The sequence below is a fragment of the Mytilus galloprovincialis genome, chromosome 12, assembly GCF_965363235.1.
Source record: "Mytilus galloprovincialis chromosome 12, xbMytGall1.hap1.1, whole genome shotgun sequence".
Classification (NCBI taxonomy): domain Eukaryota; kingdom Metazoa; phylum Mollusca; class Bivalvia; order Mytilida; family Mytilidae; genus Mytilus; species Mytilus galloprovincialis.
The window spans coordinates 72,706,877-72,734,033 of NC_134849.1; the positions used below are offsets into that span (position 1 = coordinate 72,706,877).

General features: G+C 31.9%; 1 protein-coding gene across 1 annotated transcript; it reads left to right on the top strand.

Annotated features, from left to right (window-relative positions):
* The first annotated feature begins 995 nt into the window (after nt 1–995).
* Nucleotides 996–5,133, top strand: LOC143053759 (uncharacterized). Its single transcript, XM_076226537.1, has 6 exons — nt 996–1,072; nt 2,472–2,623; nt 2,997–3,107; nt 3,401–3,477; nt 4,006–4,243; nt 4,700–5,133. The coding sequence occupies exons 1-6, from the start codon at nt 1,038–1,040 to the stop codon at nt 5,131–5,133; spliced, it is 1,047 nt and encodes a 348-aa protein (XP_076082652.1). The 5' UTR covers nt 996–1,037.
* The last annotated feature ends 22,024 nt before the right edge of the window (nt 5,134–27,157 follow it).

A 27,157-nucleotide genomic window follows, 5' to 3' on the forward strand; every position in this document is an offset into this window, starting at 1 on the left:
CACAGCCAGACACAAACATCGCTAACGTTAACGTTTGAGAATGTCAATTCTAAAGGGAAATTAGCTACGAGATAAATTGAAAAATCAAAACATGTTTTTCTTTGTCCCATCATTAATGAAAGTTAAATGATAAAATAATAATTCACTTTTTACAGCTAGTTTGGTTCAGTTTTAACTAAGATAAATAAAAAAAAACAAAGAAAAAGAAAAAAAAACCAATTTGAAACATCGCTGGTACATGTAAATTGTTCACTTCCAAGTGAATAATTCGACCTGACTGAAACAATCATATTACCAATTTAACTCCTTATACTATGGATGGGTTACGCATACATTTGACGTTTCCAGCTATCAAAAGGAAAAGAATGTCAATATGATTCAATCCACAAAAACTCATTCATTATATTACAGGTAAAACTATGATTAAAATAAATATTTTATAGTCTATAATATGTAATCAAACAGACCTAGAAAATCACTAGTTAGAAAATTCCAATTGCACGTTTTACCTATCTATATTTATATTTATATCTGGTTACATGACTGTGGATAGTCAGTGGAGGTCACCTCGATGGTTAATAAGAAGTCTGCTAGCAGCCGGTTGGATATTGAACATCGAATAAAGAACCGGCTGTTAACTTCACATACATAACTAAAATGGGTACATTGCTGAATTGGTAACATTTTTTTACGTTTGACCATACATTACAACGAACAGAATTTACTAGTATATTTTTAGTGCGATGTCCGTATTTTTTTGTATAACGAAAAAGAAATTGATTAACCGTGACTGATTTAAGCGGTTACACAAAAGACATGTTGTCATAGAATTCGAATATCGGTCAATAATTAATTAACATCTAAAAAAATGGAGTCTTAAGTTATATATCAAATGTCTTGGTAACCTTGCCGAAATTGCTTCTTTGATGAAATTATTGTAGCAACGTTATAGTTGAAGTAAACGACTGCATGCGCAGAGGAATTTTATTGTCAATAACGTCATAACCATTACCGCTGACAACGTCGAAGTTTTGCTGATGTCGACAGGACGAATTCTTAGACTTCTAATAAGGTAAGTTATTTTAATTGTTTAAACAAAAAAAGTCGTTGTGTTTTTTATTCTTTAAAGAAATGTCGCTGGACCGAATATGTGTACTGCGTGAAAAACATGAGCTCGAAGATGAAAGACATTTTCTGTTAAACTGTTCATGCTGAAATAAACTCACTGAAAACATTTCTACCTATGGTCGCATTAGAAGATTTTAGTGAAGATAGCGAAAGACTTATTCGTTTACTGCTACGCTATCAAATTCCAACTGCAAAATGTGTATAAATTCAGTATTCCTTCATAGAAAAAAAAAATGAAGCCTAATTCTGTATTTTTATTTTGTAAACTTTTACGTTTTTGAATATGATATAATTTTGCTAAAGTAACATATAGGTCCAATAGGGCCGGGTGTAAATATCAAATTGCTACGTATATACATGTACTTGTATAAATGTATGTAATGATATACATGTCACTATAACAAATAGATACTAACTTACTTACTCAATATGTGTTTAACTTGTTTTATTGCCGTAACAAGAAACAAACTTTTATATACAATTGAATGGGAAAAAGGTGAGGAGAAAAAGTCAACGTCGGAGACAACAACACAACGATACAAAAACATAGAGGTCAACATTGATATCTTATCGATAGACACGTGACTGAACAAGATACATGTATTTTTACAATTCGTTCTTGTGTTGTACTGTTTTGATCACAACTGTTCTTGGATAGGAGATTGTACAGAGCTCAAAACCATAACCTTGTGTGCCTTACCAAAGTCAAGAGCCTGTAATGAACAAGATACATGTGTTTTCGCAATTTGTTCTTATGTTGTGCTGTTTCGATCACCACTGTTAAAAGATAGGGATGGTACAGAGCTCAAAACCATATCTAATACAAACGCATTATTTGTGTGCCTTCCCAAAGTCAAGAGCCTGTAATCTTTTGGTTGTGACTACCGTTGGATCATGTGACTTGTCTGCCATATTTGCTTTTCGTTAATGGTTTGTTTCGGCCTTATCGATAGTCACGTGTCTGTAATTTTGTGGTTGTGACTACCGTTGGATCATGTGACTTTTGTCTGTCATATTTACCTTTCGTTTATTGGTTTGTTTCGGCGTATGATAATAGTATAACATGTAAATGTCTCTGGTGTTGTAGATTATTTGTTGCGTTATCTCGTTTGAATAGTTTTACATTTTATTTGTCGGTTACTTTTATATCTGGCTATACGGTATTGGGTTTGCTCATTGTTGAAGACATTCTTGTCATTTAGATAATTGTTTCATTAGAAAAAAATATTAGTACCACATCTCCTTATTGGTATATTTTTGTGACATTTACAAGCAACATACACTTTTACAATGGAGTATGCTAGAATACTAGTACTACAAACAGTTTTTTTTCTTTCTTATAGACAAAATATTAAGATGGCAGACCAAGACAAAAGAGAGCAACATGTTTTGTACTTTTACGATGCGATTCTAAGCGAAGCTGTTTTTGAGTGTTTACTTGAGGAGTGGGAAAACATAGGGACTGACAAACGGAAAGCTTTAAAGAAGGAACTGGGTATGTAAAATATGAGGTGGAGAATAAAAAGCCTGAGAGACTCAAAGCAAAACTGAAATACAAAACGGGATAAAAATAGTAAAATTAAAAACAACTACTATAGAAATTAACACAACCAAAACTTCTTTAATATACATGAAGGTATTGTATAGTTTTTCTCTTGTTGTGCATGCATTATAATTATCTAGTACGTATCCTTTAGTTTGTGTTATCATCCTGTCAAGCAGGAACAAAAATGGCGCATATTGCGATGAATAAAAAATGCCTAATTCACGAAAATTCTTCTCTTCTTTATTAATTTGACCAAGGTCATTGTTGTCCTGTAAAACCGATCTTGATGTTAATTGTTAAGTGTTCTTTCTTTTTCCATTAGAAGACACGGATAATTTGAATAGTGAAAATGAAGAGAACAAAATGAGGATCTTACAAGAATGGAAATATAGAGAGAATGATAGGATAGCAGAAGAAGAGCAGACAAAAACAGGTAACGGATTTAAAAAAAAAAATCTCAAATCCATCGTTTGTCCTGAATATGCATGAAATATTTGCCACTGACCGTTAAGCAAATGATAACTTATAACTGAATTATTTAAACTAACTTTTTACGATTTTACTGATTATGCCTGTTTTTTAATTGCATTTGAAACATAAATCATTTCAAGACGATTAAATGTTTTTGCACTATTTAATTTGACTTTGTGTTAAGTTTATGTATATGTTAAAGATTCATTTTTAAAATTTTAACAACTCATTTTACCTAAAAAAAATTTTTTGAAGGACTTGTTATTACAAAGATATACCAGCAGAAGATCGCAGAAAACCCGTTTAAGCATGCGGAAGGATATGTTTATCAGGTAAGACCTATTTACATGCTTAATATGCGAACTTTGTAAGATTTTAAAAAAAATCCGCGATCAAAGAAAATAAAAAAACATTCCCGGAAAAAGAATACAAAAAATCCGGGAAGAAGGTTCGGATATAGGACTACAAGATGAGTCTGTTCACTCGATTTTTCTGTTTCCTTTATTCATTTTTATCCGTATTCTCTACTATTTATATTTAAGCACCTCATTATTTAAGACATTTTTCTATATTCTTTATTTTTTGGTTATTTATTCTTTTATCTTAGAACACCAGTATTCTTTACTCTTTTTAACCACATACTCTATTCTTTATGCATGTTTGGCCCTTTAAACTGCTCTTTTTACCCATTATTCTCTATTCTATAATCCCAAATGAACTCATATTGAAGGCCATATATTAAGACCCTTTTTGGTAAAATTATAATGACCTGTTTTACTGATGCTCATTTCACATCAGATTCATATTTTGATCTGAGATTTATGGACATAATTAAATGGCGCTATACTTTTAAATCATAGAATCCAGAAGAGCAGAACGCTAAAGACAAACCTAAAAAGAAAAGAGAAATAAGGAAGGAAGAAAAAAGAAGGCAGAAGAGAGCGAGAGAGAAAGAAAAGATGATAAAGAAACAATTCGAAATGATAGACACAAAGATTGAAAACTATTCTCGGGAGGTCAAAGTTCAGTGGAAAAAAGAACTCAAGAGAGAACAGATGACAAAGATGGATTGGAGAGAGAGAAGAAAATTAGAGAGAGGTATTTATTTGGGTTAAATTACCTTTTTTCTTCTCTACATTCGATTCAGTTTTCAGTGTAGGGAAAAAGTTGACATTACAATATTCTCGGATTTAAAATCTTTGAAAACGTAAAATACTTAGATTACCGGAGGTGCTTATAAATATCTTTGGTACGTCTTTTTACTTTCATTCGCTCCTTAACTTCGTATTTAATTTATCCTCCCTACTACGTTGATTCGCGTGTAACTTGTGAATCTTCGAGTCTTTCGTAGACGCATCGTGCGTCTGGTTTACTAAATTAAAAGCCTGGAAAATCTTTTTTAACACAACTCGTAGTGTGTATCTGCATTTTTCAAACAAGTTACATTTTTGCTGAAAATTAACAAAATGCTATATACACGTACAAGTGACTTCACTACAGTTTGAAAAGGTCCCGTATGTTAAAACATCATATAAATGGTATCATATCTTACAGGAGTGAAAACAAAAGAAAATGAAAAAGTTAAAGTCGAAACGAAGGAAAAACCCCAAAACACGATCAATTCTAAGGAAAGACCAAATGCTGTATTAAGGAAAAGTTTCATAAAGAAAGAGTCAGAGAAGAAAGAAGAAAAAAAGCCAGACTTTTATAAAGAGGACAAGAAGCAACAAAATGAAGAAATTGAAATATTTACAAATAATATCGAATTTGAAGAAAAGGAAGAAGTACAAATCAAAATATTGATAAATGATATCGATATTGAAAAGAAAGAAGAAGAGAAAGAAGACAAGACAAAAGAAAGTAAGGAAACACAAACAGATATCAATATTAATGTTAAAGTTGATGATCAAAGAGAAGAAAAGAAGAAAAAAGTAACAGAAAGAATTCGTTCATTTTTCATGTCACTGTGTTGTATTAAAGGACAGTAAAAAGATGTGTAATTTATTATCAACTACCTCTCTAAGTTATTAAAATGTCTTTTTTTATTAACACCTGCTTTTCGTCGTTTTTTTTCTCTCTCACTTTTATCCTTGGTAAGAATAAAATGTGAAAGTCAAACTACAACAGGTCCATGCATGTGGCACCATGAACATACAGCTTTAAATAAGTTGACAAATCTAGAGAGAACTCGATGTCCAGTTTACAAAGTAAAACTGAAATTGTCGACATTGCAAAGGAGACAATGTCGACACAATATTGTACAACGTTGACGATATCGTTGCTTACTCTTGTCTACATCGTTGACATTGACGATAGCACAAGTTGAGAATGTTGCAACGTTGTCAATGATGATTTTTTTTAAAAATTTTATTGAAAAACGAGCAGAAATGCATATGATTTTAAGAAATGCAGATTGTTGCCATGGTTACAGCCAAAAGGATTTAAATAACACCATTATGACCATTAGAAAGCAAAGTCCATACCGCATAGTCAGCTATAAAAGAATCCGAAATGACAATGTAAAACATTTCAGACGAGAAAACTAACGGCCTAATTTATGTCCAAAAAAATGCACGAAAAACAAATATGTAACACATCAACAAACGACAATCACTGAATTACAGGCTCCTGACTTGGAACAGGCACATACATACAGAATAAGGTGGGGTTAAACTTGTTAGCGGGATCTCCACCGCCACCTAATGTGGCATAAGTGCCACTGAAAACTCTCCACAAGAGACCAGATGACACAGAAATTAACAACTATAGGTCACAATACGGCCTTCGCAATGAGCAAAGTCAATACCGTAAAATGGGGGTAAATAGGAATCAGCCTGTCTGTCCATCTGTCCAGAATAACTTCTTTTTTAATTCACTATAACCTATTTAAAATACTTGATCATTATGTGCAAACATCATTATACAAAGGATTTGTGATTAGTTTATCCAGAATTCTGAATTATGCTCCTTTCTCCATAGTCAGCTATAAAGGGCACCGAAATGACAATGTAAAAAAGTCAAACGAGAAAAGAAACGGACAAATTTATGTACAAAAAATGAACGAAAAACAAATATGTAACACATTTAAAAAAAACAACAACAACTGAATTACAGGCTCCTGACCTGCGACAGTCACATACATACCGAATAAGGCGGGGCTGAGCATGTTGCGGGATCCCCACCACCCCCTAACCTGGCCAATGCTTATTACCACACAACACAAAATCAAATTTGAAATTTGGTAGCGTCACTTTTACTGTTCATGAGCTATCAGGTCCCTTTAAAAACATGGAAAATGCTGATTTTTTTGTTTCCGTTCTCTTTAATTAGTTTGACTTAAATCTTTTACGTAATGCTTATTACCCCATAACACAGATCTATCAAGTTCGATATTGGATGGCGTCACTGGTCATGAGTTATTAGATGTAAGAAGATGTGGTACTAGTACCAATGATACAAATGTCAACACAGAGCCTTAAGATAGGAAAAATGATAAATCTGTTGTTTCCGTCTTTCTCTTTAATTTGCCTCAACCAAGTGTTTTGAAACTTATACACAATGCTAATGGTCACAAAACAGTCAAAAGTACGTGAATCCTGCTTCTATATTTGGAAGTTTGCTCATGTTTTTTTTCGCAAGCAGGGGCATCTGTGGTAAATAGACAATCATATTCTACATTTATTTCAATAAACAGCTTATTTACTTCCATTTAATTCTACTTCTACATGTACATTTGCTAGAATTAACTTGCATATTTTTATTAGGATATCGGTGCAGTTTGGTAACAGACAGTGATGTTTCCAGTTACATGTGACCAGCATAACAAAGTGTTTCACTAGATTGAGCTCTCTGTCTAAGTGTACTTTAAAGGTGCTTTGAAACATTTTGCATTATCTTTCACAACTGGCAGCACATGGTACTACTGAAGCAGTAGTTTTTCACTCAAATTAAAGGATTTAGTTTTCATTTCAATTAAACATTCTTCAAAATTGAGAATGGAAATGTGGAATGTGTAAATAGTTAGCAAAGGTACCAGAATTATAATTTGGTACGCCAGACGCGCGTTTCGTCTATATAAGACTCATCAGTGACGCTCAAATCAAAAATATTTACAAAGCCAAACAAGAAAAAAATTGAAGAGCATTGATGATAAAAAAAATTCCAAAAAGTTGTGCCAAATACGGCTAAGGTAATATATGCCTTGAATAAGAAAATCCTTAGTTTTTCGAAAAATTCAAAGTTTTGTTAACAGGAAAAAGGTAGGGCCAATTTGTCGGGATTTTTTTTTCACAGAAGGGCCAATTTCATAAAGTGCCGACAGAATAAAATTTACTATAAAAACAAAAAACAAAAATGCTTTTTGATCAATATCTCGATTTACATATATTATGATATGTGTGATCAATAGTTGATTTAACCCTCAAAAAGGATGAAAGTCCAATATGCGGAATTTCGGGTGTTTTTAGGTGGGGAAAACAAGGGAATCCCCCCAGAAGGACATTTCAAACCAAAAAAAAGTTATATGTTTTTTTTATGACTGTTGTAATTCATACTACTTTTTCCTTCAAAAATGAAATTGGTTTGGTGTGTCCTTATCACATATTTTTTAGAGAAAAAATTGTAACATCGGTATAGCTCCTTAATAAAAAATGTATGGATAAGGATCGCCGTGGCTCAATCATTAGAGCACAGAACTACGTGATGATAAAAAAAGAGCACAAAACTTCTAATAAATGATGGTTATGAAGAAAGGGTTCGAATCTCGCTTAGAAATTTTGCATTATTTGTGTTGTGATATTAAATTTTAATGTTTCTACCATATTTTTTCGGATGTTTGCCTAATTCATAGAGTCATTCTGGTTCATTTTGACTATATCATTTACTAGTATATCATTTTTCATGTATTTTAAAGAAAAAAATAATGTATCGCTTATTGTGTGCATTCCTATGACTGTCCATACTTTTGACTTACTTTTTATTCATCATGTTTACATTTATTACATATATATTCAAGGAAAAACTGCCGTCATACTGATGTAGGTGCCTGTACATAACCAATAACACGAGAATTGATTCTATAGCAATGAAACCCAAATGTTGCGGGTGTAATATACACATAACTTAAAATAAGGCCATTGTATACAAGTTTCAAAACAACACAAACAATTTTTCGATATCTTTTTTGAACATGGTATTACATGTAACAAATGCAGTCAACAGCAATTTTGTCGCCAACTCACAAACTGTGTAATTTTTAGCACGGTCCCTACACCGGTACCTAAGTCATCAGAAAAAAAAAAACAACACAACAGAACAAATCAATTACACTACAAATCGTGATTGTAGGTAAAACATCAAGAAGCTGTTGCATCTGTATCACAACGAACGGCCGAATTGTTAAAATACCAGAAAAGGCAATATAACATGTGTTAGTAACACAGGGTGATCTACGACCAACTGATGTAAGATGTGCTCCGGTTAAAATATATACATGTATTATCTTATCTTATCTTATAGACGATAAAACCTTAAAGACCAGGACAAATACAGATATACATATATTCAGAATGATAAAAACACGATTTGAATTTGTTCGATATTATTTGGCTCCTTGACAAGTTACGTGGTATGGTACCTTGCATAAAGGATGTTACTGATAAAATAAAATTAATATTACAAAATCAATAGCCTTGGCCTTGTTTTTGTAGGAATACCTGTTCAAGGTATGAAAGTAGATGAATTGACGTATTTTCATGTACTATAATTAGCATCTATCGGGCTATTTAAAACATGATTTACCTATCTTATCGAATGAAAAAAAAATCCCAACAAATTGGCTCTACCTCTTTATAAGAAAGACCACATTATTGATATTCATGTCAAAAGAGACAGTAACATGACAAAAGAGCAGAAAGTAGTCGAAGGCCACAAATAGTTGTTCAACAAAGCGAGAAAACCCTTCGCCCAGAGGCGGGCTTCAGATGGCCCATTAAAAAAATGTGTACTAGTTCAAACTCCAAAACATAAATTTAATTTACAATTAAAAACATACAAGACTAACAAAACCAGAGACTTGACGTTAAGGTAATTATACCAAGAGACACACCCATTATGGATAGGCCAAGAGTCAAAAAGTTATAGTCTGGTCAAGAGTTTCTTGTCAAAGAAACACAAAGCAGATTTTGAGGAAAGGGTCATCGTGGTACACAATACTAACAAATATATCTATAGATCTAATATAGATATATATAAGAAGATGTGGTATGAGTGCCAATCAGGCAATTCTCCATTTTATTCAAACAAAATATACAAGTTGTACATTGAAGTCAACAGTCAAGCTCACATGAAGTTTCTCGTGCCACTAGACTCACCATCGTTTGACAATTCCTCTACATGCCACATATTCAGAAGCAAGGTCAATTGAAAATTATATTTTGAGGTCATTGACAAGGTAATATACCAAGGAACACACTGTATCATGATGGCACACCTAACACGCATATGTCAAGAGTCAAATAGTCATAGTCTGGTCAAGAGTTCCATGTTAAAAATACACACAGCAGTCCTGCACGAAAGTTCATCATGGTACACGTAACAATGTCTTATGTCATGATGCACTACGCATGCCAAATACACCTAGGTCGGAGATAGAAACACAAGACATATAACTAAACTCAATTGAACGGTACTTGTATTGCAGTTCACTACAATTGCCTTCAACATAGAACATAAACTCTCGCAACACTACAAAGTTAAAACCGTCTTTCACAAAAGTTTGAGCAGGATTCTTTGCAACGATTATCTTAATGTTAATTGAGAATCGAGTCGTGCAGTTATGTCAAAAATTAAAACGGTAAGATTAGACATTAAAACACTAAAAACTAGGGTTGACCATTAATTGCTAACCTAACCATGTGATAGTACTATGATAAGCTGATAGAAACACATGATACAGTCATGAAATTGAATATTTGAAACAGTACAACCAGAACAATACAAGACAGAGTATATTTTTACACAACTCGTTATAAATAAGATTAGTTTATCAAAATTTGATTTGTACAGCTTGTGTGTGCAACCTTCTGTCTGTGCAGAAAGGCAGGTTCTCATGCGTTGGTCGCGAAATTAAATTGTTTATTAGGAACGATTCTAAATGAATGAAAAAGTGAGCAATGTATTGAGAGAACTTATACATTCAGAATATGCAGTCGTCAAAATTAATGTGTGGACAAAAAACGCGTGTTTTCATCGTTAAGGATATGGTAGGCGTTGAAATGAAAAATATTTGAAATTGTGAAATACGTTTTACAAGTTTCAGTTTTGGTTTTCAAATGGCGAATATTTTGCTCTTTCGTATACTTCCAATATGTATTTCGATTATAGTGTCTGGATCTAGTTCAGTTGGTTCCGATTCCGAATCTCTGCTGACCTGTTCAAAATTTCATTTTGAAGAAAAGGTTTTAGAGAAACTTGTGCGGCTGGAACATAAAATGGAAATGAATGAAGAAAAGATGAAAAAATGGGAAGTTAAATTAGAAGCACTGTCTTCGAAAATAGACGAACAGATGAAGAGATGGGAGAGTACCTTCTTATCTAAATTGAATACAATGGATGAAGCCGTGAACGAAACAGAGATATTTGTTGAATCAGTGCGAGATATACAATTACAGGAACAATCACGAATAAATGATTCGTTCCACGAAAGTGTTAAACATTTTAAAGATATATCGCAAAATGAATCCGAAATGTATGGAAAACAAATAAATGCAATGTTAGAATCTATGTTTTCAAAAATTGAAGAATTCAGTGCCGCTGAAACGAAAAGGGTCAATGATACGGAACTAATGCAGCAAACTCTGCACAGAAATCAAAAACGATTCAATCAATCATTTGACCTTATCTTGGAAAACACCAAACTTCGCTCTAATAAAACAATTCATGAATTGTTTGCAAAACAACAGAAAGGTAGGTTTCATTTATGAAAGTTGATACTATTTATTTTCAGTTACATGGATTGATAATAGTTGAATGTTAAATACTTTATATATTCATTATAACAAAACAACTATCTATAACTTCAGCAGCAACATCCTTAAGGTAGATAGGGTGTCTTCCTCCATTTTGGATTTTGAAATACTAGAAAACAAGGTCTTGATCTTTGATGAAATGTGCAAATTTTTATAGAAGTAGGTAATTCATGTGTAAGAATTTTCATTATGATATAGAAAATGCCATGTTTGATCATATTTATAATTGTATTTTACAAAAATAAGAATTCTTTTGTTTGATTAATTTTTTTCCAACTTTGTCAAATAAGGGGAGGCAACTCAAATGCAAGGGCAGATAATTCAGATAGTGTTACTTTTACAATAGAATGTGTTAGGAATTTACCCATTTTTACACGTAGCAAGAAAACGAGTCCGGTGACCCCATTTTTTCCTTTTCTTATCTGAAAGCATAATATTGGAGCTATCTTCTCATATTTTATCTCAAAATTCTATGGTGTGGTTTGCGTTTTATGGCGGAAAAAGGGGTTTTCCATGCATAATCTATACAAAATCTTTACAATTTTGCACAACCTGTAGTGTGATAATAAGTCCGGTGACCCATTCTTTTTATTAATGTTTTTAAACAAGCAGGATATGAACTACATTTTGGCAAATTATTAAAAGATTCTATGGATTATAATTTAGACACCCCATCTACCTTAATCAAACTAAAAGTACAGATTTCATTCTAAACCAGGAGTCTCTTTTTTCATTATTAACTGTTATCAATTACTGTTGACCTATATATAGTCTTCGAGTATCCATCCTTCGATCCACATAATATAAACAAAACAGAAAATTTGTGTGCCCTCAAAATTGTTTAATCACCAAATGTCGTATCGTTGCTATCTAAACCGTATGATAATTGGTGATGTATATTGAGATTAATTGTAGGATTTTCTTTTTCAAAGAGTCCTGTGTTGTTTGTTTGTGTGGACGTTTTGACTGTATGGAATTATTGGTGATTGCTGTTTACCTTTTTCTCGAGTTCTTAATGTTTTTGTTTTTTTAAAACTTATTTTCATAGTTTTAGTAGCTCCTGATTGAAGTTTTCTAAGTATTACGTATCAATTATCAACAATTGCCATTCAGTATAGGTATAGGTTGTGTCAAAGTAAGACAAACTGCTATTTATATGTTTACACCCCTCTGAAATTGAAAATACACATCCGGTAAGGTTGAGATCGGTTGGAAAATACCAACTCGTGTTTACAAGTGTCTTATAGTAGAAGGAGCAGCGCAAACAAACGAACGTCAACTTCTACAGTTTCAAATTACCTCAATGTGTTAAACGGGCATTTATACGAAACCCAAAATGAAACTGCTTTATTCTTCACAAGTATACCATGTATGTAAAGACAGCCTTGAGGAGTGACTAAACACGATAACTGAAGTGCATTTATAAGATCAGGATCCTTGATCAATAAGCCAGATAATGTAAATAAATAACCAAAAATGAAATATACCATAGATCGATGAGACAGGTACTTAAAAAAATCTAATTGATCTACAAGCCATATAATATATTATTGATCTACATACAGTCTTTAGCAATACACACTAACATGAATAACATATGCACTGCCCTTAAAATTTGTCAATTAATTTTTATTTTTAATCTAAGAAAATGCAAATGTGAGGGCAAATGATTAAAATTAGTGTATTCGCCACACTTTGGTCCGGGATTTGATTTTTTCAAACACTCTTGCTTTTTTTTTTGCTTTTTTTTCTGTTTCGATTTGCTGTTTTTTCGATGATTCTGCTTTATATCCATTTCAAAATGTGCATACTTGTATTTGAACATCGAAACTCAATGAAATAAATGCAAACCTTTATTTCTCTTTAAATGAGAGATACAACGAGTATCTGGTTTTTTTTCTATTTACCGATAAAGCCAAGCTTGATTTACCGATTTTGGAAATAAGAATTCGTAAATATTTAGACGATCATCATAATGAGCATTATTATTATTTATCTATGATAAACAGGACGATTTCAACTTCGTAATTATCAATTTCCTATTTCATAGCAGTAATATACCATCTGCCCCTTAGTATGGTGTTTATAACATATCTTAATTGATACGTTATGCTCGTGTATGTTCACTCTATATAGACTTCATACACAGGACGCAGAAACAACAAAGTTACGAGGAGGACAGATTAAAAATGACACTCCGTAAATTTTACGGATACCATCACGAATCGGATGATCTATACTATGTGTCTTTGCAGCCGCGTAGCTATGTTGTGTCGTGTGTACTATTGTTTTTCTGTTTGTCTTTTTCATTTTTAGCCATGGAGTTGTCAGTTTGTTTTAGATTTATGAGTTTGACTGTCCCTTTGGTATCTTTCGTCCCTCTACGTTTACGTCAAAACGCCCGGGCGTACACTTGAATTTTGGTTAAAAAAAAAATAATCTCAATAAATCAAAAAGATCTGGTTTAAAAACTTGTAAATCTTTTTTCAATAGCTTGAAATTGCGAATAAAAGTGATGAAATTGACATTCGATCAAGGAATACCGTATTATATATTTGTTAATTTTCTGTCAGTCAAAGTCTGAATCTACTAGGAATTCTTTTTACTTTCCTTTTGTTTAAAGCAACTCATAATCAGCTGAGCCTGCGACATTTATGTCTCGAAAGCAAGAAATAGCGATCCTAGATTTCGTCGAAGGTGTCAACATTTAGGTTCAGTATGGTTAATTTTTTTTTATTATGTCAAACCTTCATGAAATTTTACGAAAGTTGGACAAAAGCTTTTTTTTCTCAAAAGAGTATCCAGAACATAATGATGAATTTATATATTTAATTTCCCGTATTTTTTAGTTATATAAAATATGACCTCGGGGGCATTATTTAATATTTCTATTTACTTGTTTCTGATATATATTTTTTACTATCAATGTGCCACCCGAAAAAAAAGAAAAAAAAAAAGAAAATATCAGTATAAAAACGTTAAAAATTTAATAAGAATGCTAAGTCATATGTTATAGAACTACCGTGTTTTACTGATATAAGAAATTTCAAGATACAGTCTGTGGTTAAAGTTTGTTACACTCAATTACTTTGTCAAACCTTTATTGAATTTTATGAAACTTTGGCAGAAGCTTTTTTTTGTGATAAATGTATGAAGCAAATTTTTAAAAGTATACTTTTTTTTAATTGACATACGGACTTATCTTTAAGCAATTAACAGACGGTCTGTGATTATATTTTTTTTAAACATGACAAATTTTTCAGATATTGTCATACTAGTATTCCATCTCAAGAAAAAGAAAAAATCTTCAGAAAATGTTTGATTATTCAAACTTCTGTAATGGACTGATGAATGGTATCAATTTTCGCGGGGAGGGGTAATCCCAGGCTACAAAAACGGTTCCACGGAACCTTTTACGAATTTTCATAATGCACCTAAACATCTATGCAAATTAATCAATTCATATCCATTATCGACATTTGCACAAAAATGGGTTTTGTTCGAGTTACTTCTTTGACCCATGGTTCCTTTTAAATATTTTTAAGTAACTGGTTTGGATATTTTCTCTAACACAAATGACCATTAGATTCCAAATCAAAACAATGTATAAATTAAACATAAAAGATTAAAAAAGATGGTCTCTAAAGTATGTTCAACTTGCTATTGATTAGTTTTTATTGTCAGAAATGGGCCTGCCCCTCGAACACACTACTAGTAATTGTTATAACCTGGATTCGATTGGGCCCTCAAACCCCTCGCCGAGGTTAGGGCGTACACTTAAAAATAGCCTAGCTACGCCACTGCTTTGTCCAAACTCACTAAGAATATTTTAACCATGCACGTGCTAGATTGTGGTTTGTTCTTACGTCGTCTGATCTTTCAATTACTGAGCGTGACTTATTTCCGATTGTGACTGTTTTGCCGAGTGTGAATTCGAATTGCTATAAGACGTGTCACGGTACTTTGCTATCCAAAATTCAAGTATTTAGTGTTGACACTGTATTTGTTATTCTCATCGGATTTTCTCAAATGTCTTATCGTGTGTAGTTGTAAATCTTAATTTTTTCTGTTGTATTCGTAAGTTATGGTAAAGATAATGAATCGCCAAGTTCATTTATTAAAGTTTAGTTTCGGTCAACTGAATTTGTACGATATATTTGGTTTATAGTTTGATTTAAAAGAAACACAGACATAGCTAGATAAAGAAATCAATTATCTAATTACTACCACCATTTTATATCAATACGTATTGTAATTTTTATTGTTATTCATAAATGTTATATGAGTTTTACAAACCTTATCTCGAATTCTATCCTAGTTCCCTCCCTTTTTTTGACATTTTTAGAAATTCAAATGTGACGTTACTTAGTTCGTCGATGGTTTCGGCTAACTCGGCTGTGACTTTTTATTCCTGGTTTAGGTTGTTTTGTGTATACATTTTTATTCTGTACTTATTCACCACTTCGGTGTTATCATGTATATAGTCATTTTTATAAATTTACTGTTTGCAAATGAATGAATTCTTCTAAATACTAAGGATGTTTTTATCCCAGGCAGAAAACATTAGCCGTATTAGAAAAAAGTAAAATCACAAAATCGCCACTTCGTTTTTATCATGTATATCTATTGTATAGTCATTTTATAAAGTATACTGTTTGCAAATGCATGAATTATTGTGTGCGGACGAAACGCGCGTCCGACATATTGGATAATAAACCTGGTACCTTTTTATAACGTTTCTGTGTGTGTTACATTTTTGTGTTGTGTTTCTGTTTTGTCGTGGTACTCCACTTATATTTGATGTGTTTCCCTCGGTTTTAGTTTTAACCCAGATTTTTTTTTCTTACTCGATTTATAAATTTCGAACAGCGGTATACTACTGTTGTCTTTATTTACATCTGATGTTCGTTCATATGGACACCCCTTTCCAAGCTTAGAAGATTGTTGGGATCGCTCTAACATTTTTCACCCACATTCAATATGCATGAGCCTATAAATAAGTGGTTGTCGTTTGTTGTAGTGATCACATGTTTTAAAAACAAAAAGAAATTTTCAAATGAAACGTGTGAGTGTTTTGTATATTATTAAAGAAATTATGATTGTGGGCATGGACGAAATAAATATTGTCTTAACCTTTAAACATCTTCAATGACCTAACAAATAGCGAATGCTGTGATTCAGTCTTATGATGCTGGACAAGCCTATCAAATCTATGCAGATCGGACATGTTCCTTACGTCATAACTACAATCCCCTTTCCCTTCAAAAATGTGACCTACCGAATTAGACTATTTACCTGATTTGTTATAACATAAGCAACACGACGGGTGCCACATGTGGAGCAGGATCTGCTTACCCTTCAGGAGCACCTGAGATCACCCCATGTGTTTTGATGGGGTTCGTGTTGCTTATTCTTTAGTTTTCTATGATGTGTGTGTTATTGTTGTCTGTTTGTCTTTTTCATGTTCGTGGCGTTGTTAGTTTATTTTCGATTTATGAGTTTGACTGTCCCTCTGATATCTTTCGTCCCTCTTTGCTATCATTTTTCGTATCACCCACACTCCATATATTGTGATACGAAAAATATCTTTTCATGCAAGAAATCGATTAAAGGTCACAACCATCAGAGAATGTTGTTTTCTCATCTGATGCATATGATAGAAAGATTTTATATCGGTTGTATTACTTTATGTGTCGTTCGTTCGTTAACGTTTCCCTATATGAACTTCTACTTGAAAACCACTTAGAAGGATTAAAATATTAAATTATGTATTTTTTTCATTGTTACAGCATATGATAGAAAGATCGTATTAAATATATCAATTGTATTGCCATCTTGGATCGATATTAACAGATGGCTGATAATTCATCTGATATGAAAAATGGCATGTTTTTTTTCTGATTATATACTATTAAATGGTTAAGCAGTTTATCACAAAAATCATACAATTGGAGATAATCATATCAATAAGACAACTTTCCACTAGAGACCAAACTGCGTTGACGTAAGCATCAATACCTAGGTTGTTGTACGTTTAAAAGGCAATAAAATGCCATGTATAATACAATTCAAAACGATTATAATAGATAGACAAACGACAACTGTTGAATTTTAAAACTTTTGACAGACATATTTAGTATGCGTCGGAGTTAAACATATTTTCTGGTTCTTAACCTTTCACATTACTTGACCATTGGTGTAACGCTTCACAAATTTCGTTAAATGCCTTGGTGGCCGAGTGATCGAAGTAGTTTACTTTGAGTATATAGAGGTTCCAGGTTCATGCTGATGTACTCAATTGTAATCATTATTTACTACGTTTGCCAGTTTTGCTGCCGAAAATCAATGGTTCAAACGCTATATCGTTTATACTCATTCTAAAATCGGACATAAAGGAAATAATAGAAACCAGAGGTTCTGAAGAGCGTGTGTTGTTCATCTGTAACTACTGTGGTTAAGGAAATCATGTAAAAAAAACCCGGTTAAAATCATTGTTAATACCATTGTAATGATTGAGGTAAAAAAAATAATGCGAAACTTCCTTAATAATGATTTAGACCAAGTTAGGTTTAATTTGATTCAGTAGTGACTGTAGTACAAAAAAAAAAATACGAAAAATTGTAAAATATTGAGCTTAAACGAAATATATCCTTATTCGTCATTTTAATTTCGATCTATAAGTCCCTTTGGTAACCCAAGCCCCACCTTTATGTGTCAATTGACAATTTTGGTCATGTTGACCTATTTATTAATCCTACTCTGCTAAACAATTTTACTGTTCTATCTCTTATCAAAGTCAAGATATAAACCTTAAAAATTTTCTTCAAATTACCATTTAAGGGGCAGCAGCCCCAAAACAGATAGTCTGGTGCTTCTGAGAATTTAAGGGCAGATAGATCTTGACCTAATGAAATTTTCATCCCTGTCAAACTTGCTCTTAATGAGTTAGGTGTTTTTTCCATTGTGGCGAAGTTGTTTGGTAGATAGGGTCATCGGATATATGTTGGAACTAAATACCCTAAGAATGATTAAGACAAAGTTTGGGTGACTTTAGTCCAGTGACTTCAGAGGAAAAGAGTTTTGCAAACGTTACTGATGGACGACGGATGCCAATTATAAGAAAGGTTCATTTAGACCTCTTGGCCAGGTGACCTAAAAAAAATAAAACAGACCGATAGCAACGGACAAAAAGCAAAAATGTCAGACCAATAGGACAATTATCGGACCAAAAGCATAAATGTCGGACGGAAAGCAAAATCATCGGACAAAAAGCAACAGTTTCTGACAAAATTCAAAATTATCGGGCAAAAAGCAAAAACGGACAAGAAGCAACGTATTATACGGTATGAAGTTACCTCAACAAACAAATGAAAATTAAAGTAAGCTACAATTTAGTAGTTCTTTATTATGTTAATTTTGTGATACAGTGTAAATTTGAGGACAGCGAAAAAGGAAAGGCACATAATTAGTGATGTGTGTGCATAGTGTTTTCAGGAATTCCAACAAAATTAAAAGGTATTTCGAAGTCTCGTATTGCATATTTATCAAAACCAATTACGTATTTGTCTAAAGTAAACATCAGTTATACATTGTATGTAAATATCAAAGTCTAAAATAAATATATTTGTTTTTACTTTCAGTTGCAATAACAGCTTGTGTAACATATGATGGAGGATTTTACGATGCAATAGTAAAATTCACTGACGTGAGATTTCACGTAGGAATCAATAATCTTAATACCTTCAAATCTCGTGGGAAATTTGTGTGTGAGATTCCTGGTTTGTACTACATTTCAGCGTATATACGTACAACTGCAACTAATAAAAAAAGGTATTTCTATGTCAAGAAGAACAGTAATCTCCTTACCTATTCTATGTTTGGTCCCAGTGACATTGCAACAACTAATTCAATATCTGCTGTTGAAGAACTCCAACTTGGAGATGTACTTCACGTGCATGCTGCAAATGGTAATCATATTCGGGGAGCATATTCTTGTCTGTCAATAATGAAAGTTATGTAATGTGTGGAGATGAAAATAATTTTCGGATATAAAAATTGTGATTTTTTAGAAAGTTTTATGTTTTGTTTATTAATTTGTTGCTTGGTTTAGTTTAGATGTAATTTTTGTGAAGTAAAACGGAGGGTTTCAAGTAATTAATTTAGCCCTGAAATAATACGTCGTCTATTGTGTAACAAGTTCTTGGTACATAATTATCATTTCGTTCTGTATACACATATGTCTGAAAATTTTATAAATCATTATATTTCATTTACAAAATGGTGTTTTCGTATTTTTCAGTTACCTGTTGTCTTCTTTATACATATAGATAAGAATGAGGGTTAAAGTTGTGAATAAAGAAATTGTTAGATATGTTAACCTTATTGAATATTTTTTTCTTGTGCCTACATCTTCAATGTTGACACTAGATTTTGTTTATACCATCTGAATGTATCAATTACTAAGCTCTGTGGATTTTTCTCTATTCGTAAAAAAGATTGTATCATCATAAAAATAAAACAAATGTTAATGAATAATGAGTTTGAAATAAAACTACGCTTTTTCTAGACTGATTTTTTTTTTAGGTTTGACAAACTCATAACTGATGTAACTAATTACTTTACGCTAAAGAATATTATTTTCAAGGTGATTAGAACGAAGAATTGGGTATCTATTATCTGTACCCGTTATCGAGTGTAACTGATATTATTTTATTCAAGTGATCGATAGTTATGTGGAGCAGGATCTGCTTACCCTTCCGGAGCACCTGAGATCACCCCTAGTTTTTGGTGGGGTTCGTGTTGTTTATTCTTTGGTTTTCTATGTTGTGTCATGTGTACTATTGTTTTTCTGTTTGTCTTTTTCATTTTTAGCCATGGCGTTGTCAGTTTGTTTTAGATTTATGAGTTTGACTGTTCCTTTGGTATGTTTCGTCCCTCTTTTATCTGTATTCGACAATATTTTGCGATTGCATGTTATCTTAATTCAAATTTTGATTACATTTAGATTGTATTTCGATTGATTTAATTAAAAAATAAATACAACCTAGTTGATAATTGTTTTATACTAAATAGATAACTGAATGTATTCATACGTTTAAAGTACAGCTAAAATAGATGATACTTATATTACTGACTAATTTTCTTATTAAAATTGCAGATATGCTGCATCAAGCTGATCACCTAAAAAATACTTTATTTTATTGAAACAAATGACTTTCAATGCTTGTCAAAGATTTTTTACCTTTGAAATTTAAAAAAAAGAATATAGTTTTATTCAATGAATAAGAATGATCTTATAACTCAATTTTAGAGTAGATCAATTGTTGATTTGTAATTATGATATTCTTTCAGAAATAAGGAGGTATACAACATTCTTTTTACAATGAATCAATGCATTGCAATTCTTGTGTTCGGTTATAGATACGTGTATCCTATTTTTGAATAGCAAATACAGAATTTTCAACAACCTTCTTGTTTTACTAATCATAGACAAATGATCATAGACTTCTAATCAATGAGATAATACGTTTGTTTCAGGTCCATTTTGTCTTATGAAGTGAGAAATTTAAATGGCATTGCCCTTGAATAAATGCCCTTGATTAAATGTACTCCATTTTGCAATAAAACGATCAATTAATTTCTGAATATAATTTTTCCATCTTTGAAATTTACATAACAAGTAATTGTACTTTTTTACATATACTTTTCAACTAGTCTTTGTTAACATAACTTATAATAAGAAATAAAACCCTTAAAAAAGAAGCGATCGACGGAACAAGTTTATTTGTTCACCAAAGAATATTTTTAAAAATAGATCAAATATACTGTGAGAACTACTATCTAGAACCATGTAGAAAACAACTTTCAACATAACATTTGGAAACACTGTTTTGAATGCTGTTTCTGTACAGTTCTAAATTTCCACTGTAAAGGCTTTATTTAAACATTTATTTTTATTTTTACATACTTCTCTTAATTAATTGATAGTTAACGAACAGTAATGAAGTGACGATAAAAACATCAGAGTCACCGATTATTAATCGATAACACAAATATCCTTCAAGTAATCGATTATCAGATGAATGATTACATTTGTCAGTTATCATGGCTTTCCCTGATTAGAAATCTTCAGGAACACAAGAAAAGACAACCATTTTAATGATGAAATGCTTATTTTTTTTTTTAATAATCATGATTTTTAAGTCTGTCAAATTCATAAATCAAATGGAAGCTTAATTAAAGTTATTTCTAATTAAGAATAATAAATATCAAGATAACTATTCTGTCCATTAAAAATAGTTTTGTTTATAAAACATTTCATTCTACATTTATAACTTTAAAACAAATTAAGAGAAACGTTGAAGAGCATAAACATTTAAAGGTCAATATCATCCAAACGTCAACTTTGATTAAGCAAGTCATGTTAGTAGAAAGTACTGGTGAGGTTATATGGACCTGAATAGAGGTAAACAACAATACATGTAATTCTCTCTGTAATAAAATTCACCGGATAAGCTTTGGAGGAAAAGTTTGGAAAAAAACACATAAAACTAAAATGGGCATGAATACATACGGGCATAGATAGATATAGCACAGCATAAAGTTCAAAATTACAATTTTGCTTGCGATTGTTGTCGGAGATTGTGGCAAGTCAAACACATCTGTAGTATTAATGAATTCGGAATTTAAAAACAAAATCATTTGATTCACATCGTAATGAAACACTGACAATTGACCGTATAGTACTCTCTTGTAGTGATTATAAGTTACTTTGGGACCAATCCTTTGTACAAAATACAAATATTTTCTTCAACAAAACACATGTAACGTTATCTTTAGTCACTACAGTACTATACAAATGGGAGTTGTGGTATGATTGCGTATTAGACAACTACATTTATCCAACACTGTTCAAATGAAGTTGATGTAAGCATTCTTCAATGAGAAAAACCCGTATACTTATAGCACTTTTTTTTTTATAAGAGAACGTTGTTGAACTAGTCACGACTTTCGGTTGTCAATTTTTCCTCAGAAAGATGCAATATTAGCTTCTGCACAAACAATTTTTATATGTACTGGAAATTCACACACAATTTATATTAAATTTCCAAATACAGACGAAACACGGTGTTCGCTGTGAAGATGACAACCACTAAAACAATACTCCAGTAAAAGCCATCAAGAAGTGTTAGAATAAAACAAATGCATATTATAGAATTCTCAGTGTGCACTATATTTGTACCTATAGTGACCTCAAATCGGTACATTTGAGTTACCTGACAAATCACAGAGGTCTTGTCTTTCAAAGAGATTAACAAAAAAAATATAGTTATATCCTCTTTATATAATTTTTCAAAATTTGCATCAATGCTTTGAGTTTCTTTTATACGCTGGTCATTAAAAATATTTTGTTGAAATAACCAAAATAGTGATCGGTTACATGTACATGTTGTGTACCATAAAAAGTGGAATGATAAAAATAACGAACTCTTAGGGAAATTTAAAACGGAAAGTCTCTTATCATTGGAAAAATTATTGGTACATGCATTTTTCTTTATGAAGAAATTAGTGGATTAAACCTTGTTTTATAGCTATCTAAACCTGTCACTTGTATGGCAGTCGCATACAATAAAAACACTTCTGACAATTATCAAAAAACATATTGATCGTGATATGATTTGAAAATATAATTAGTGTTTAAACAATATACGCATTATATAAGGTATAAATGCTATTCATCATATTATACTTAGCATTAATATGATAGATTTTGCATATGTGTAATGAACGGAAGTACATTAGCCTTAATTTCACACCCGGGCTGAAAACCAATATTAAGGGCCTCTCGTGCAAACAAAAACCCATAGTAGTGCCTCTCTTGCAAGTTACTTCAGGTTTTTCCGTCGTCTACTTACTTTTCCATTGTGGCGTCAGATATATTTTCTTATGACGTTATAACATTTTTTGAGAACTTTTGTGATGTCCAGTAATGACAGACAAATAGCGATAAGGTGCATTGGATCTAGTAAATCTGTTTATTCAGAACCAGCTGTTATTGAAAAAAAAGATGTAAAAATGGCTAAATCCAATTATATATTTTTTCAAACTGATGATTGTTTGGTTCTTGCTAATATGGATCTACAGGAAGAAACACATGCCATTTACAATTATGAATCATCTCATAGTATAACAAAAAGGTCAACATAAAACTGAACATACTGCTATACTTCCACTTTCAAAACTTCCAATACTTCAAATTGCCTTTCTATGGAAGTGATGCTATTGTTGGACAATTTTAGTATTCATTTTTTAATTGTCTCACAAATTAACTTTTTTGGAAAGTTTTTGACTGTTTTAGATATTTCATTTGTTTATGTGCCTTACATAAAGCAATTATTTATCCAACTGAATTGCGTAGAAAGCTGAGATGAGTGTTCCACCCTTTTTGGTACACTGTTTCATGTAATTATGAATAGCAATGCAAAAACAAGATGTTCGCAAGAAATTATATGATTAATATCTGATTTGTTTAATATTTTTGAAGGGTGACTGTATTTTTGATTCTTTAATATCGATAATTATGTATGAAATTAACATGCTGTGTCTTTTATCCATTTCTTTTTTTTAAATGGTGGTAAAATCGCTCCCTCAGTAAGCTGATGGTAAAACCAAATTGTGTGATGTTTGTTCTATTTATTTTGACAACTTTTTACGATAGTATATTATCATATTTGATTGAAGACCTTAATCTTATATTGACATCTGAATAAGTCAGGAATGTAAAAAATTCGTATAACTTATTGGACTTTACTTCTCGTGTAAATTTCTTGAAGGATTTTGAAATAAGGGGCATTTTAATCGGAAAAAATGGTACTATTACATTCTTTGACTTAACAGAAAAGAAACAATTGTTGATCAGTTTTTCTTTAATGTAATTGCTATCATGTTGACAAGGTCTTGGAAAATATTCTTGCAAGATATACCTTTTTAAATTATTCATGGTCAGGATTTTTTCATACTAATTTAATGGTTTGAGAGCAAATGATAAAAACAAAGAAAGGATTACAACATATTCAAATTTTTTTAAGTCGTTTACCGGAAATTTAGATGGAACTTAAATTAAGTGTGTACGTTACTTTAAAAAAAAGAGTTTAATATGAGAATAGAAACAGGGTAATACGAACAAGAAAAATGGATTGAACAAGTCATTCTGTAAACCAAGATGGAAAATCATTATATCGGTAATGTTGCAAGAATGAGAAAAAGAAAAGTGCGTATCTTAAAAAGCAAACAAGTAATTATTTATTCGATTACATTCTCTTTAAGTTTCTGCATAATAATTAAACTAATTTCTTGTACTTTAAAACGTAGTAAATCATCGTCATAAGATTAGAATCTCTTATCAAAAGAAGCAGACATGACAAATTTATAATGATGAATTATTGCTCGATTGACGTCATTGCTTGTAACTACGTTTTTCTTGTTTTAAAGGGTCACGCTGACATTTTCGAATTCTTGTCTTTCATTTTTGCTAATGTGTTATGTCTATAAAAGTATCAAAGGTACAAGGATTATAATTTAGTACGCCAAACGCGCGTTTCGTCTACATAAGACTCATCAGTGAAGCTCAGATCTAAATAGTTATAAAGCCAAACAAGTGCAAAGTTTACGAGCATTAAGTTTTTTATGTTTCTCTGATACATATATTACGTAGCTCTGTACCAAGGCAGGAATATGACAGTTGTTGTCCATTCGTTTGATGTGTTTTATCATTTTGATTTTTCTATATGATAAGGGATTTTCCGTTTTAAATTTTCTTAGGATTTCAGTATTTTTGTTATTACATTATTTTCATGCAACCCATCAATGTGTTATTGTACTATCATGGTAAAGGAGAAGGTTGACTTAGGGTTAAAATTGGTCCTCAATTTTTGACGTTTTTGAAATCTGGCCAACAAATTACAAATTTTGCATAGAAATTCGTGTGTTAAATATAAATACTATTAAGACAAAACTATATTTTTTGGCACCTTCCTTTCAAATTTATGTAGCTATGACCCCTAAAATAAGCATTATTTGTATTTTCTGTCAATTTTGGTAATGTTTTTTCCATAATTTTAATTGTTTTTGGCGTAATTAACCTTGGCCTCCATCCACGATCCAAAAAGTTTTTATATTGATGAATTCTATATCAAAATTGGAATCTTTTGGTTACAAATATTTTGGATCGTAGGTGGGGGGGCCAAGTTTTCCCTAAAGCTTTTAGGTAAGAAAATCGCACAAAATCGCCGTATTTTAACAAAATGTCCAAAATGGGCCTACTTTGGAGAATATTATGTACTTTTATAAAAAAAAAAAAACTGATTTATTTAGCATTAAGGCTTTTGAAATAGACCGTTATACGAATCAAATTGTGATCTGTTAGGCGTTTTATAATAAAGTTGATATGTTAGATCATTTTGTGCCATAAGTGAACCTTGTCCAAGGCCTTAAAGCCACCAAGGCTATATTGCCACCAAGGCAAATGTAAGTAAAAGTTAAGGAATATAATTACTCAATTCTATGTTCAATCAAACAGACCTCTGAACATGGTCCGCAAAACGCAGACCTCGACGAAGACACATTTTTCAAACCGGAAACCTGTGTCCGAATCAATGCTCGGGCCTATCTCAGGATAATGACGTCGGACCTTGTCAGTTCAAAACATTTTACGAAAATTAAAAAATTTGTAATGTACAACAGTTATATACCATCGTTTATAATAATGTAGTTTACTCGGTCAATACGACGGCTAGAATTGAACCTACCACAGAAAACACACCTTATATATGACCACAACTCAGTCCTGTGGTTGGATAGATTTGCATCGACCTATCGAAAATTAACGATTCCCATATCGAGAATATACATTTTCTCGCTATACTGATCGAAACGCGGGGAAAATATTAGCATTCTCTATACTACAGACAACAGACGCACAAATGACACCATTTTTCTGCCATTGACAGCACACCAACAACACTTTCTTTTTACGCATGGCAGTAAAATAAATAAAACTCAAACGCAAATTCAAATTTGCCGTTAGCCCGTTGTACATAATCGTCCGAGTAAAATTCAAAAAGGAAGGGCATTAATAAAATGCTACAAACAAAAGCCCAATACATCAAACGAAAGGACAACAACTTTCAAATTCCTGACTTTGTGCAGGCATTTTCTTATGTAGAAAATGGTGGTTCAACATGGCTTTGAAGCTAGCTGTTGAAATTTCTGCTTCTTGCTTTCTTTTTGTATAGTTTCAAAGCAAGCAAATACGAATAATCTGACAAAACTAGTAAAATGAATGAATAAATAAATAAATAATCTTTATTTCAAGAGGATGATCCCATTACGGTTAAAACTAATCTTTCTGAAAGTCCTCAAAATAATAACATATCTATTAGTACATACAGTACGATGTAGATGATGTTGTAACAATGTTGTCAACTCCTCGATGTCTGCAATGTCAACGATGTTGACAAAGAAGGGACACAATGTAGACGATGTCGTCACGATGTTGTCAACATCGGCGATGTCAACGATGAAGAGAGAGATTGGGGATGATGTAGACGATGTCGTCATGATGTTGTCAACATCACGATGTCGGCGATGTCAACGATGTAGACAGGAAAGGGAAACCATGTAGACTATGTCTTCACGATGTTTCTATTTTGAATACCATATCTAAAATTTTCGAAAGACATGTATGTACACAGTTATATGAATTCCTTAACAATAAAAAATTGTTACATATCGCCCAGTCAGGTTTCAGACAAGGTCATTCCTGCCAAACAGCGCTAACTAAACTAATTGACGAATGGTTAAAATATTTAGATAATGGAGAAATAGTTGGTACAGTGTTTTTAGATTTCAGTAAGGCTTTTGACCTTATTAACCATGCCATACTTCTAGAAAAGTTAAAATTTTATCATATCGGAAAACATATAAT